Source organism: Lepidochelys olivacea (assembly GCF_965140295.1).
Source record: "Lepidochelys olivacea isolate rLepOli2 genome assembly, chromosome: 2".
Lineage (NCBI taxonomy): Eukaryota > Metazoa > Chordata > Testudines > Cheloniidae > Lepidochelys > Lepidochelys olivacea.
Window position 1 is genome coordinate 269,490,670 of NC_140412.1, and position 14,615 is coordinate 269,505,284.

Genomic DNA, 14,615 nt, shown 5'->3' on the forward strand with positions numbered 1-14,615 from the left:
GAGGGTGAGAAAACCTGGATTTGTGCTGGAAATGGCCCACCTGATGATCACTTTAGATAAGCTATTACCAGCAGGACAGTGGGGTGGGAGGAGGTATTTTTTCATATTCTCTGTGTATAAATAAAGTCTGCTGCAGTTTCCACGGCATGCATCCGATGAAGTGAGCTGTAGCTCACGAAAGCTCATGCTCAAATAAATTGGTTAGTCTCTAAGGTGCCACAAGTACTCCTTTTCTTTTTGCGAATACAGACTAACACGGCTGTTACTCTAAATCCATACGGTTACTCTTAAGTTAATGGAGTTAAACCATTCTAAATCCAGAGTAACTGAGTGTAGAAACTGGTTCAGCATATTTAAATTGTTCTAATATATATCATTAATAAAGAACAAATGCGGATAGCTTTAGTCATATTGTCTGAATGTGCTGCACTGGCATAAGGGTGAGGGTGCCTGAGAAGCTGAGATGCAGGGTTTGGGACGCAGCAGGGTTAGGTTGCAATGAGACTTTATGAATGACTGTCAGTGACGAGGTAGATCAGGAGAAGTACAATAATAACTACTGCAGCAACCCCAAAGGCCAAAATAACTTTCCTATACTTGGTAAAAAGAGTGGTCACCCTGGTTCTTTTATTTATTCCAGTAAGATATCTCACTTTTTGTTCCGTTAAATTAGGTTCCAAATACACCTCACTGACGTAATACCTGCCCCCATTCTCCTGAACCGTTCTCTGGATCATTTCAATCAGCTCAGAAACCTGTTCAGCCTGTTCTGCTCCGGTTGCTCTGTTATTGAAAGCACAATATCGATCCCCACACTTCTGAATCAGCCCCTTCAGATCTTTGTTATCTGAGTATCTCACGTAGTCATGCAGTGAGCTGACCGCTAAATCTTCTTTCCGGGTGAACAGGACAATCATGTGCCTCATGGATTCAACTCCAAAAATCTCCTGTACTCGCTTCACTGCGTCCTTGTCTTCCTCAGTGTAACGGCCCAGCTGGGTCACCAGCAGCAGAGCGTGGGGGCCAGGGGCAGAGAGCGCGATACAGCGAACAATCTCTCTAGATGTTACTGGCTCAAAAGCCTTTTGGTCAAAAATGGCAGGTGTGTCAATAACCACAAGCTCCCTCCCATTCCAGCTCCTTTGCCCCTTTTCACAAGTCAAAGTTACTGACTTTGCCCCGAGTTTGGACTCAAACTTTCTTTTCCCAAGGATGGAGTTTCCTGTTGCACTTTTCCCAGCTCCAGTTTTGCCAACAAGGATGATTCTGAGTTCCGATTTCCTGCCGTCATCTGCAGTTGATGGGGACAGGTTTGACAGTCAGAACATCATTGCACAGATAAAAGTAAATGAGTAGGAGTTACACCTAATTCTGAGGCTGAGAGTCCCAGAGTAAACAACATCCATCCAGTCCCTCATCCCAGCTTGTCTCTGTCCTCTGGGATGTCTTGTCACTTTAAATTGAACATGACCTAAACTCCGTATCCTCTCTTCCGTACCTTCTCTGCTTCCTCCTTTCCCTATCACTCTTTGGATCACCACCATTCTCACCGTCACTCAGGCCAGCAGTCCGGGGGCGCTTTTTTACTCCTCTCTTTCCTCTGTCTCACACATCTAGGCCAGATCCAAATCCAACTGGTTCTTCTTCCTCAGCACCTTCAAGTTCTGTCCTTTTCTCTCCAGCCCTACACCTAAGCTCCCTTTCAGAACCTCAGTGTATTCTGCCTTGATTACTGCAACTCCTCCTCTCTGGCTTCCCAGACATACACATCAGACCCTTCAGTCCATTCAAAATATTACCACTAAATGTGTCTTCCTTGCCTGTTGGTTCGATCATGCAACTTCTCTCTTTCTAGTCTGCCGTTGGCTCCCTGTCTGACAGAATAGGTTCTTATACCTCACTCATCACTGTCGAATCGGAACACCTCTGTCTCTGGTTTTACACAGATAACCCCTGGACCCACACACAGAGCTGACGCTCTTTGTACTGGATCCTAACGTCAGATGTAAATACGAGGCCTATAAAAACAAACCCTTGTGTTCTGGTCAGACCACTTCCTCCTTCAGATGTTCAAATCTCTGAACATTTGACCATCACATTTAAGCTTCTTGTCTCTACCTTCAAATTACTATAGGACTCTGCACCTCATTACATATCCTTGCTTTGCCCCATCTCCTCCACTCTATTAATGCTCCTAATCTGTTTTTTCAGATTCTTGCACAATCACCTGTGTGCTTTCTTTATTGTAGCCCCCATCGCATGCTATGATCTTGCTAATCTCACCTGCAAAATTCTTACTCTGTCCACATCAAAATCCCTCTGAAAAACCCACTTCTGCTGTGTTGCATACAGTGAATCAGGTTGACTTGCCTATAAATTACCTCCTGTTCTTCCCTAGCTCTATATAGCTGGTCAAGCAGGATAACACATTTCATACACATTTGTTTCCATTTTTTGGGTTAAAATTTGAAAAAAGTTGTCCGGATCTGCCTGGAAATGATTGGGGGAGCTGGGGAATGGGGTGTGCCTGGTACACAGACTCTCAGTGTCATTGGATTGGAATGAAGCTCTGCCTTGCTTCTACTCTCATCTCTTTCTTGATCAAAAGTGGTATGTTCATAGAATCATAGAATCATAGAATATCAGGGTTGGAAGGGACCCCAGAAGGTCATCTAGTCCAACCCCCTGCTCAAAGCAGGACCAATTCCCAGTTAAATCATCCCAGCCAGGGCTTTGTCAAGCCTGACCTTAAAAACCTCTAAGGAAGGAGATTCTACCACCTCCCTAGGTAAGGCATTCCAGTGTTTCACCACCCTCTTAGTGAAAAAGTTTTTCCTAATATCCAATCTAAACCTCCCCCACTGCAACTTGAGACCATTACTCCTCGTTCTGTCATCTGCTACCATTGAGAACAGTCTAGAGCCATCCTCTTTGGAACCCCCTTTCAGGTAGTTGAAAGCAGCTATCAAATCCCCCCTCATTCTTCTCTTCTGCAGGCTAAACAATCCCAGCTCCCTCAGCCTCTCCTCATAAGTCATGTGTTCCAGTCCCCTAATCATTTTTGTTGCCCTTCGCTGGACTCTCTCCAATTTATCCACATCCTTCTTGAAGTGTGGGGCCCAAAACTGGACACAGTACTCCAGATGAGGCCTCACCAATGTCGAATAGAGGGGAACGATCACGTCCCTCGATCTGCTCGCTATGCCCCTACTTATACATCCCAAAATGCCATTGGCCTTCTTGGCAACAAGGGCACACTGCTGACTCATATCCAGCTTCTCGTCCACTGTCACCCCTAGGTCCTTTTCCGCAGAACTGCTGCCTAGCCATTCGGTCCCTAGTCTGTAGCTGTGCATTGGGTTCTTCCGTCCTAAGTGCAGGACCCTGCACTTATCCTTATTGAACCTCATCAGATTTCTTTTGGCCCAATCCTCCAATTTGTCTAGGTCTTTCTGTATTCTATCCCTCCCCTCCAGCGTATCTACCACTCCTCCCAGTTTAGTATCATCCGCAAATTTGCTGAGAGTGCAATCCACACCATCCTCCAGATCATTTATGAAGATATTGAACAAAACCGGCCCCAGGACCGACCCTTGGGGCACTCCACTTGATACCGGCTGCCAACTAGATATGGAGCCATTGATCACTACCCGTTGAGCCCGACAATCTAGCCAGCTTTCTACCCACCTTGTAGTGCATTCATCCAGCCCATACTTCCTTAACTTGCTGACAAGAATACTGATTTACATGAATGTTCTTGATTTACAGTTTGCAGCTGCTGTAGCAGCCTGAGATATGGACAAATTTACAGCTACTGGCAAAGGGATTTTCTTTGTGAGGGTTGTCCCCAGCAGAAGACAAAGTTACAGAGGTAATGTCACTGCCATTCCCCCAGTAACTGCACCCATGCTAGAGCCACTAAAATAATTTTGGGCAACTAAAGGTATATTCAGAATATGCCTCAATCCCCTAGAGCTTGTGGGGTTCTCTTTTACTTTACTGAAAAACTTGAGCTGAGCAAAATATAGAAGTGAGACCAGAATAGGGCCTTTTGTGTAACTGTCTTACCATAGAAGCTGACATTCTCTCCTTTTTGCTTGCTCCCATCCATCTCATCCTGAAATATTTGTAATAAAACATGTTATTTACAAACATACTTTAACCAAGGAACATAGAAAAATACTCATTTAGAAAAATTCAGTAATACACATAATAAATAGTAATAACAATAATCACTGCTATGTAAGTCTATTATGGTCGGAAAAGTGAGTTTCTGAACATGATACCTTGATATTTCATGTTTAACCTCCATTAGTGTTTTCATCACATCTGCCTAACTTTAAGCACATGGGTCGTCCTCCTGAAGTCGAGAGTTAGGTTTAGTCTTTGAAAATCGGTTCTGTTATTGCAGCCTTGTACATACCTCCATTTTCATCAGCAACAGAAGTTCTGGAATCAGAACTTAGTCAACAGTTTGGCTGTTGACGCACAAGGCAGAGAGAATGCAGCTTGTACTTCAGTACTGATACTGCCTTTGCAGCACTGACTTGTACAAAACAGGTGTCAGTTCATAAATTAAGTGGCTATGATTCAGTTAGAGCCAATTTTGGGAGAAGATGGCACAACCAGAGCTGGGCAAAAAATTCTGATGCAATTTTTTTCATTGAAAAATCCTGAATTTTGCATTCATTTGGGTTGAACATTTTGCGAATTTGGGTTGAATTTGCCAAAATATTTTGGCTGGAAAAAAATTCAGAAATAGTTGAAATGTTTCATTCTGACATTTTCTAAATTCTGGGATGTATTAGAGGAGTGTTGTAAGCAAGACATGAGAAGTAATTCTTCTGTTCTACTCCACACTGATTAGGCTTCAACTGGAGTATTGTGTCTAGTTCTGGATGCCACATTTCAGGAAGATGTTGGCAAATTGGAGAGAGTCTAGAGAAGAGCAACAAAAATGATTAAATGTCTAGAAAACATTATCTGTGGGGGAAGATTGAAAGAATTGGGTTTGTTTAGTCTGGAAAAGAAAAGACTGAGAGGGGACATGATAACAATTTTCAAGTACTTAAAAGGTTGTTACAAGGAGGAGGGAGAAAAATTGTTTTTCTTAACCTCTGAGGACAGGACCATCTCTGGGGCACCTGGCATTGGCCATTGTCGGTAGACAGGACACTGGGCGTATGGACCTTTGGTCTGACTCAGTATGGCCATTCTTATGTTCTTATGACAAGAAGCAATGGGATTAAATTGCAGCAAGGGAGGTTTAGGTTGGATATTAGGAAAAACTTCCTAACTGTCAGGGTGGATAAGCACTGGAATAAATTGCCTAGGAAGGTTGTGGAATCTCCATCATTGGAGATTTTTAAGAGCAGGTTAGACAATCACCTCTCAGGAATGGTCTAGATAATACTCAAGTCTTGCCATGAGTGCAGGGAACTGGACTAGATGACCTTTTGAGGTCTCTTCCAGTCCTATAATTCTATTAACCACTGCATCAGTGAACTTTGCTGATAAGATCAACCAAATGTGCATGGAACTACATGGGAAAGAAATCTCCATTCCTGACCAGATCATATTATCCCCCCAGCCACCCTGAACTGAATTCAACCCCATCACACATGCTGAAGATCAAAAAGACCTGAAAAATATTAGAGCCGCAACCTGCGAGATGGATCCATACCCCTCTTGGTTGATGAACGCAGAGAAAACAAAAACTATGTTCACTACCCGTGGAAATAGTCATTGCCTTCTTCAGAAAACATGCTGGCCAAAATCCATGAAAAGCACAATACTTCACCCAATCCTCAGGAATCTATCAGTAGTGCCTAATGCTCTCCAACCATTATCCTGTCTTCAACCTTCCATTTCTGGCCAAAATCAAGCAGAAAGTAGTAACAACAAAGTGCCAGCAACATGTGACATCAGCCAACATCCTGGATGCCTTATAGTCCGGGTTCAGACTAGGGCACAGCACAGAGACGGCTCTAGTGGCACTAAAAAGATGACCATGGACACAGGTAAGCTTTCCATGCCCACGTTGCTGGACCTTTCTGCAGTTTTAGACCCAGTGGACCACAAGCCACTGCTAACCCACTGACGTGACATAGCAGGAGTAGATGGCCTAACACTATAGCTGTTCCTATTACTAAATTCAAGCAAAACTCAGAGTGATGGTTACTGTTCCTCTTCTCTGAAGGCCGTCACCTGAGAAACACTGGGATCCAGACTATGCCCGCTTCTCTTCACTGTTTACATGAGAGCACTGGGAGAGACAGTGATTCACCGTCGGCTTAGCTGCCAACACCATGTCAGTGGTACTGAAGACACACAGATACAGCTGTGATGAGGATGTCATAAGAACCAATGAACAAAACAGAATAGAATTTGATATGTGCACTAAGAGTGAGAGACTGTGTTGTGGAATTTAAAGTGACTGAGTTAGACAGGGTATTTGACCTTTTCTTCTACATTAGAAAACTCCACTGGTATAACATGAATCACTGTAGTAAACTGAGGTATCTTATTGTGATTATGTGGGATCACATGGTTACAGTTTCACAATTTTCAAACCATTTCCAAATTGTTATTTCAGCGTATGCAAAGCTTAATAGCACTAGAACTGGTTTTAAAAAGAAAATGGACAATTTTGAGAATATTTTCATTAAACTTCCTTCATTCTTTTACCAACTACAGAGCTGATCAATTTTTTTGAAAATTTGAAAAAAAATCAGTATAAAAATTTCTTGAAAAATCCCTGTTCCTCCCTATCCCGTTTATTCATCCAGCTTTAGAAGAATGCTTTCACCTGATGAAATTAATAGGCAGGAAGTTTAATCAGAGGATGTACTTTTTCACATAATGCATAACTAACCTGTGGAACTCATTTCCATGGGAAGTTATGATGTCCAAAAGTATAACTGGATTCAAAAAAGAACTGGATACGTTCATGGAGAATAGGTCTATCAATGGTTATTGGCCAAAAAGGCCAGGCGACACAAGCCCATGCTCGGGGTGATCCTAAACCTCTGACTACCAGAAGCCAGGAGTGGAAGATACTGCCCTGTCCTGGACACTCCCCCTGAAGTTCTGGCATGGGCGATTGTCATAGACAGGCTACTGGGCAAGATGGACCATGATCTGACCTAGTTAGGAGGCAGTATGTGTTTTTCTAGCAATTGTTCAAGCCGGGATTCAAGAAAGCAGAGGAAGACCCAGAGTCAAAGATAGATTCTGTGCGTGCATCTGATTTTGCCATCCTAAACTTCCCACCTATATTTCTCTATGATCTACTTTTTGATCACTTGCTGCCAGCTCACAGTGCTGCTCACAATCTCAAAAGGGCCTGTTCTCATGAGCTTACAAGTCTGGTTTCTCTATCAAGTTGGTTCTGACACATAGTAACCAAACCTTAGAACCTCTGTGGATTTATCCTTCACATACCAGCATGGTTCTTCCAAGTGATTGATAGGCTGACATTTCTCCTTTAAAACTGGGATCTTAAACAGCTTCTTCCTGAAAAATCAATGGAACTGGTTAATACTCACAAAAGCCCAGACCAAATCCCATCTCGTATGTGTTTCTTTGTTCCTGTGCAAACTGAAGGGTGGTTTATTTCTTAATTATTATTTTATTTATACTGTGCCATTCATATGCATGGCATTACAGATGAAGAGAAGACAAAGGGGGAGATTTTCAGAGGCATAAATTGCAGTTCATGTCCATGGGCGCTAGGTCCCTAACTGATATTTGTACCTTTGAAACTCTTCCTCTATGTCCCTACAACAAGAGCTTAGAAGCTAAGGTCTTGATCCTGCAATTGGAGCTGCTAGTGCAGGGGTCAGCAAACTTGGGGGTCACCCAGCCCTTCGGGGTAAACCCACTGGCCAGCCAGGCCGGTTTGTTTATCTGGAGTGTTCGCAGGCACAGAGCCACCTCTAGTGGCACAGAGAGCACTTAGAGAGAGAGAGATCAAATGAGTCTGCTCTACAGCCCTAGCTAATAGCCAGCAGGCTTTTGGCTCATGCGGTAGAGGCTCATGCACTAAGCTTCAGAGGTCCCCTAGTTCTATCCTGCTCATCGACGACCGAGGTCTGTCAGCATTACACTAGCATGGATGCTGTGCCTGCATGGAGGTCCATTGTCTGTAATTGTGGCTTTACCAAAATGCAATGGTCTGTGCTAGTGGATTCAATTGCAGGATAGGGGTCTAAGGCCTGAATCCATAAAGAGACCTTTACGCGTCTTGAAAATCACTGGAATCCACAAACCCTGGGTTAGGCACCTCAGCTCCCCATACACTGCATGGGGAGAGATAGGCTAAAGTCAGCATGCTAGGCAATGAGCCAATGAGAGACGCTGCTGAGAAGGGAGTGGTCCTGAGTCCTGCCCCCTCAAGGAATTTGGTGCCTAAAGCTGGACCTGCAGGAAGGCACCTTGTTCTGCTTGCAACCCACAGCCAGGAACCCTCTTCTAGAGTCAGGCAGCTTCGGTGCCAGCCCAACTCCCTACAAAATGATCGATGGTTCCCTTATAACCTTCAGCCCAGTGGTTAGGGAAGTCACCCAGGAGATAGAAGAAATCAGTTCAATTCCCCCTTTGTCTGACGAGTAGGGATTTGAACAGGGTTTCCCCATGTCTAAAGTGAATGCAGTGCTCTATAGAGTCATTCTGGCCCAGTGCATATTTAATAAAAAGTGGAATGGCTTCAATGTGAGAGACTCAGAGACACCCACCTCAGACTGTTCCATAGTCCTGCTTTGAGCAGGGGGTTGGACTAGATGACCTCCTGAGATTCCTTCCAACCCTGATATTCTATGATTCTAAGACAGTCCTACTGAATTCTCTCCCACAGGCAAGACAGGCATTGCCCTTCCTTTTTCCACCTGGTTTGAGGATCACACTCTGGCTTTGTCATGGGAATCTCATACTGTGGACTCGTTTGTATGCAGCGAGTGGAGGAAGGACAGACCACTCAGGATTTCATTTCACATTACAAATCATATATTCATATTTTCATTTTTGGACTGGCTGCTTGCTTTTGTTTTGTTCCAGACTAAGGCTGAATCTATAGTGTAGGTGAGCTCATTGTGCTAGGATGCCTGTAGTAAATTGATAGCTAAAAGTAGCTAGGCAGATGGCCTACAGAGACAATACAATACCATCTTTTAAAAACTCTGGTTTGACTTTAAACCTGAAAATTGTGCACATAGCAAATCCAGGTAAACATGGATTCCTACACTGTTACACTGGTGTCCCCTCCCTTGGCTGATGTTAGATAATGAAACAAAAGGGATAGATTGAGTTGAGGAGGGCATAAGACAAAATGAAGTTTTGGGGAGGATGCCTTTTTGTCTTTGAGACAGTAACTGAAGGCAGAAGAGACAAAGCCATACATTTAGTCAAAGCAGGTAGAGGACAGATACCGAGAAATCATTTTAAGTATCAAAAGATATGTACCTGCTGTTACTCCAAGTCTCAATTTGGCCCAAGATGATCAAAGGGGAAAAGGTAGATAGAAGAGGGCTGAAAACAGAACCTTGATACAGCGAGGAGCTGCCACCAGACACAGAGAGAGTGCATTTTATAAGTTGGTCCTGTAAATAATTAGGACACAAGGGAAGCTTAGATGCTTACATAATTATGGAGGTAGATCAGGAGGATGGTCTGGTCCACACTGTTAAAGTCTACACTGGAGTCAAGGAGAATGGAGCAATCAGCAGAAAGGTGGCTATATATTGCATTAGATTGTGGTGTATGTAACCAACACTCATGTAGGCTTTACTGTTGTTTCTTTTTGTTTCCTTAATCTAAAATAAGCCATTCCTAATGCCAGCATGTGTAGGGAAAACAGTAATCCCCACTCTAAATATAACTGCCACCCTCCCATTGAAAAGGAAAGTAACTGCCCCCAGATTAAAAGGATCAGCACAAAATTCAAGAATAACCCACCTCTCCTTTATCTTTTCCTCAGAGGCCCTTACATCCTTCTCTGGATGTTCTGAGAATCTCTGTAAACATCCAGGTTTGCTGAAAACAAACAAAAAAAGAAAAATACAGAAAAGGAAAACAAATTAGTAATCAGTCACCAAAAGAACAAGTAACTTTCTTAGTAAAATAATTCATTTCTGCTGCACTTCAACCTGCAAGGCTATGGGGAATTTGTTCATGGATCAATTAAACCTTCTAATGATGGAAAAGATGGACTTGTAAAATCACAGAACACTTTTTATAAACTTATGTTACATTCAAATGCTTCAATGTTTGTTCTTGTGATTTTTCATGGTCCATTAATGTTGATTTTCAATAATTCTTGGAGCACTGGGGAAGTTCCAGAAGACTGAAAGGAAGCTAAAGTTGTGACAATATTTTGAAAGATTAAAGATTAAATGGGATGACCTGGGTAATTCTAGACCTGTCAGTCTGACATTGATCCCGGGCAAGATAAATAGCACACATGGCCATATTCAGGACATATGCACAATCTAATGTGACTGGCATCTCCAGAGGGCAGAGTCTGGGAAGCTTGAATCACACTAAGAATTCCTCAGAAACCTGCTGTGTCTATTCTGATTTATATGTTCCCTTTCAACCACCTAGTTCTTCTCTTGGAATTCAATACCTAATGTAGAATTATCTACCTAAGTTTCATTATCACAAAGCAGTTTCCAAGGGAATCTCCTTTCTCCCTTGAAGTTCTTGGCACTGAAATGATTTAGGCACCAAAATCCAGGTTTTTAAATGTATTTCAGTGCCTAAAGATTCAGATAGCCACCTAGTATGATTTTCAAAAGCACCTAAGCAGGTTATGTGTCTAAGTTCCACTGAAATTAATGAAAATGCTTAAAATATTTCTTGTAAAAATGTGAGCAGACAAAAAATTAGGATCTTGGCGGTACTGTATGAACTGAGAAAGTTCTGTTCTGCCCAGGAATTGGTGGAATTGTTTAAAATCTCACTTGTTCATTGTATTTTCATCACCTGTTTCAGTGATTCCACATACACTATTTTAAACCAAATCCCCACAAGCTATTCTAAATGCAGACAACATTTGATCGTATGAGGTGCTGAGTGCCTGCAGAGAAGGTTTGAGGACACTGGACACCTCTGCAACCAAGCTGATCTCAGCACAATGATTGAGTAGGGAGGAAGGTGGCTTTATAATATAATATAATAATGGAGGCTTTGTGCCTCCATTAACTTGGGACAAGGGGAGGTCTGGGGGACGGCTGGACTCTCATGGGACACTGTAGCCTCCAGGCTGCCCAAAATTACACCCGGATGCTTTGCGGTTGTTGCAGCATTTGGGAATAACAATTTATATCATCTGTAAATGTCAAGCATTCTCTGTCAAAACTTTATTCCCCACCACCCCCATGTGTTCCCAACTCCCCTTTGGAAACAGATCTCAGGCAGACTTCAGGCACCCAAATATCAAACAGAAAGACACAGGCTTCTTCCCTGTATTTCCTCCTGCTACCTTAGAAGTGTTTTCATTTGTCAAGCTTTGTAGCCAGTTTAAAATACCTCCCTTGCCCACCCTCATTTTCTCTCTCTATCCCTCTCTCTCACTCTCACAGACACTGACAGACACACAAAACTTTTTCATTGTCTGGTCAACTTGAAGATCAAACCTGTGATATTTCTTCAGATTAAGCAGATATTTCCATCTTCTGCACAGTCCTTCCAGCCGGTGGTATTATATAAAAATGTCTGAAGTCTTCTGGTTTCCTCTTTTTGACTGTAGCTTCATGTTAATAGTTGATTAAATTGATGAAGTTGATGAAATTGTTATGAAAATGAAAACAAACTACTCAGTGATCCAAATTCCGTTCCAAGTAAATGCAGTAGGATGAGCTACTGCCACTGACCAGGAAATATCATTTGCCAAATAAACAAGTCTGAATTTTACAGGAAGTGGGTTTGTGCAGAACAGTAGCAATGTATGAGAACATTCAGCCTGCAACCAAAGTTCTCTGTGTTCGAATACAGAATGATATCAATAGTCATAAAGAAAGCCAGCACAAAGAGTTATATGCATGCAGCAGACCTAACCATTTGGCAAATATGTCCATTCTAAGGGACAAAGAAGATATATTTGTACCCTGGAAGATATATGTATATGTACCCTGGAAGATATATTTGCATGAGAAACAATACAAAATGCACAACCGGATTCATCAGAGATCTACATAAGTGTGCGTGTATATACATATATACATTTTTGATGCTCTGACAAAAGGCTTCTGACAGAAGTGGCAGGCAGAAAACATGGGTTGTGATAACTTTCCCTGATGACACATTGTTGTCATTAATGATAAATAATAAAGACTGTGACGTGTTGGGTCACAGAAACCCCTTTGGGACTGCCTCTTGATGTGCCGAGACTACCTCTGAGCCTGTTTTCCCTGCCAGCTTGGGGCTTCAATGTCCTGCCTGGTTTGAGCCAGACATGCTAGCCTGCTACAAACACAGTCCCAGGTCTGAATCACGTCCCCAAAAGCTGCAGGCTTAACTGAAAACAGCTTAAGAAGTGCTCCTGTCTCCAGCACTCAGATACCCAACTCCCAGTGGGATCCAAACCCCAAATAAATCCATTTTACCCTGTATAAAGCTTATACAGGGTAAACTCATAAATTGTTCACCCTCTATAACACTGTTAGAGAGATATGCACAGCTGTTATATCCCCCCAAGTTATTAATGCACACTCTGGGTTAAATAATAAGTAAAAAGTGATTTTATTAAATACAAAAAGTAGGCTTTAAGTGGTTCCAAGTAATAACAGACAGAGAAAAGTGAATTACCAAGCAAAATAAAATAAAACACGCAAGTCTAAGCCTAATACAGTAAGAAAGTGATTACAGGTGAAATTTCACCTTCAGAGATGTTCCAGTAAGCTTCTTTTACAGACTATTCTCCTTCTAGTCTGGGTCCAGCAATAACTCACACCCTGTAGTTACTGTCCTTTGTTCCAGTTTCTTTCAGGTTTCCTTTGGGGGTGGAGAGGCTACCTCCTGAGCCATCTGAAGACAAAATGGAGGGGTTTCCAGGGGCTTAAATAGATTTTCTCTTGTGGGTGGAAACCTCTTCCCCTTTCTTATGCAGAATCCAGCTGCAAGATTGAGTTTTGGAGTCACATGGGCAAGTCCCATGTCCATGCATGATTCAGAATTTTACAGGCTGAGCTTCATTCCCAGGAAAGCTCAGATGTGGATTGGTGTCTCTCAAAGTTCATTGTTAGCTTAAGTGTTTCTTGATTGGGCACTTACTGAGAATAGACTTTTCTCAAGAACCTGACCAACTGCTTCACTGAGGCTACTTAAAATCAAACAAGTACATAGCCAATATTCATAACTTCAAATACAAAAATGGTACATCCCTGCAAGTTGGATGAATATATTCAGTAGATCAGAACCTTTGCAGAGATATGTTGCATGGCATATCTAGCATAAAACATATTCCAGTTATATCATATTTACACCCAAAAGCATATTTCTATAAAGCATTATGGGGTGCAATGTCACAATCACATCTCTATATGGATTATTATTTTTGTAACATATGAAACCTCCAGTTGGGACCCCATCATTCTGAGCAGTGTTCAAATGCAGAAAAGACACTATCCCTGCCCAAAATGGCTTACAGTTATCTTCTTATGACACAAACAGATGAAGAGTAGGGGATGGGGACACTCCATACAAACAAAATAATCTGGTGAAGAACTGGGATGTACTAAAAAAAAAAAAAACTAGGATGTACTAAAAATTTTCCCTATACAGAAAACATGTCAATTATAACAAGCGTTTTATCCAACATGGGGGAATATTGCATTAAACCTCATCTTGACAGAGAAAGAGGAACTGATCACAGAACTAAAAATTAATGCTAACTTAGGTGCAAGTGATCAGTACTTGATCACATATATAATGTGCAAACAGAATGAAGTCCAGGGATATACATACTTGATGCTTTAAAAGGGGCAATTTCAAAAAGATTAAAAAAATTATGAAGTAAATCTGCTGGGAGGAAGAATTTAATCAGAAAACTATGAGTGATTATTGGGAATTGTTTAAGAACACTTTACTAGCTGTCCAAAATGCCACGATCCCCAAATTGAGAAAGAAGGTCACTGTACCTCAAAAACCAGCAGCCTTAGAGGGGAGGTGAAGGCAGCTATATTTAATTAATTAATTATTATTATTATTAATAGTATTTATTAATAAAACCCCTTATACATAACTGACTTGCACTCCATGTGTTTTATGGAAATATGCTAATGAGTGAATATAATGTAATTGGAATATGCTTTATGCAAAAGGTCTCTTGTAAGGTATCATTACAAAGCTTATAATTTACTGAGTGTGTTCATCCTATTTGTATGTATGTATCATTCTTGTATCTGAAGCTAGAAATATGAAGTATAACTCTGAAGTCCTATTATAATTATGGAAAGTGTGGGTCATTAATGGTGATCTGAAAGTTTGATGGCTTCCATTGACTAGGAAAATTGGTTGTGAATGGGTTTATTTACCTGCAAGCCTTCCTGTGTAGTGAGGTGGGTAATGAAGAATGAGGTCTTACAGTGACATGTGACCATGTCACATGATATTGGAAT

At 41.8% G+C, this 14,615-nt stretch overlaps 1 protein-coding gene across 2 annotated transcripts; it reads right to left on the minus strand.

Moving 5' to 3' along the window:
- Positions 1-369: 369 nt before the first annotated feature.
- On the minus strand, positions 370-11,723 carry LOC311516260 (GTPase IMAP family member 2-like). Of its 2 annotated transcripts, XM_084620134.1 has the most exons (5): positions 11,634-11,723; positions 9,952-10,029; positions 7,444-7,515; positions 4,069-4,117; positions 370-1,291 (listed from the first exon to the last, which is right to left on the minus strand). In XM_084620134.1, the coding sequence occupies exons 3-5, from the start codon at positions 7,477-7,479 to the stop codon at positions 507-509; spliced, it is 870 nt and encodes a 289-aa protein (XP_084476260.1). In that variant the 5' UTR covers positions 7,480-7,515; positions 9,952-10,029; positions 11,634-11,723; the 3' UTR covers positions 370-506. The 2 variants fall into 2 exon arrangements, with proteins under 2 accessions (XP_084476260.1, XP_084476261.1); XM_084620135.1 differs by lacking the exons at positions 7,444-7,515; positions 9,952-10,029; positions 11,634-11,723 and adding an exon at positions 4,287-4,361.
- Positions 11,724-14,615: the final 2,892 nt, after the last annotated feature.

Bases quoted from the DNA above. Each gene is read 5' to 3' on its own strand.
- LOC311516260 (XM_084620134.1), bottom strand. From the start codon at position 7,479: ATGTCAGCCTATCAATCACTTGGAAGAACCATGCTG. The intron at 4,118-7,443 runs GTATGTGAAGGA...CAAATATTTCAG, and splicing joins CACTTGGAAGAACCATGCTG to GATGAGATGGATGGGAGCAA. The intron at 1,292-4,068 runs GTAAGACAGTTA...CATCAACTGCAG, and splicing joins AGAGAATGTCAGCTTCTATG to ATGACGGCAGGAAATCGGAA.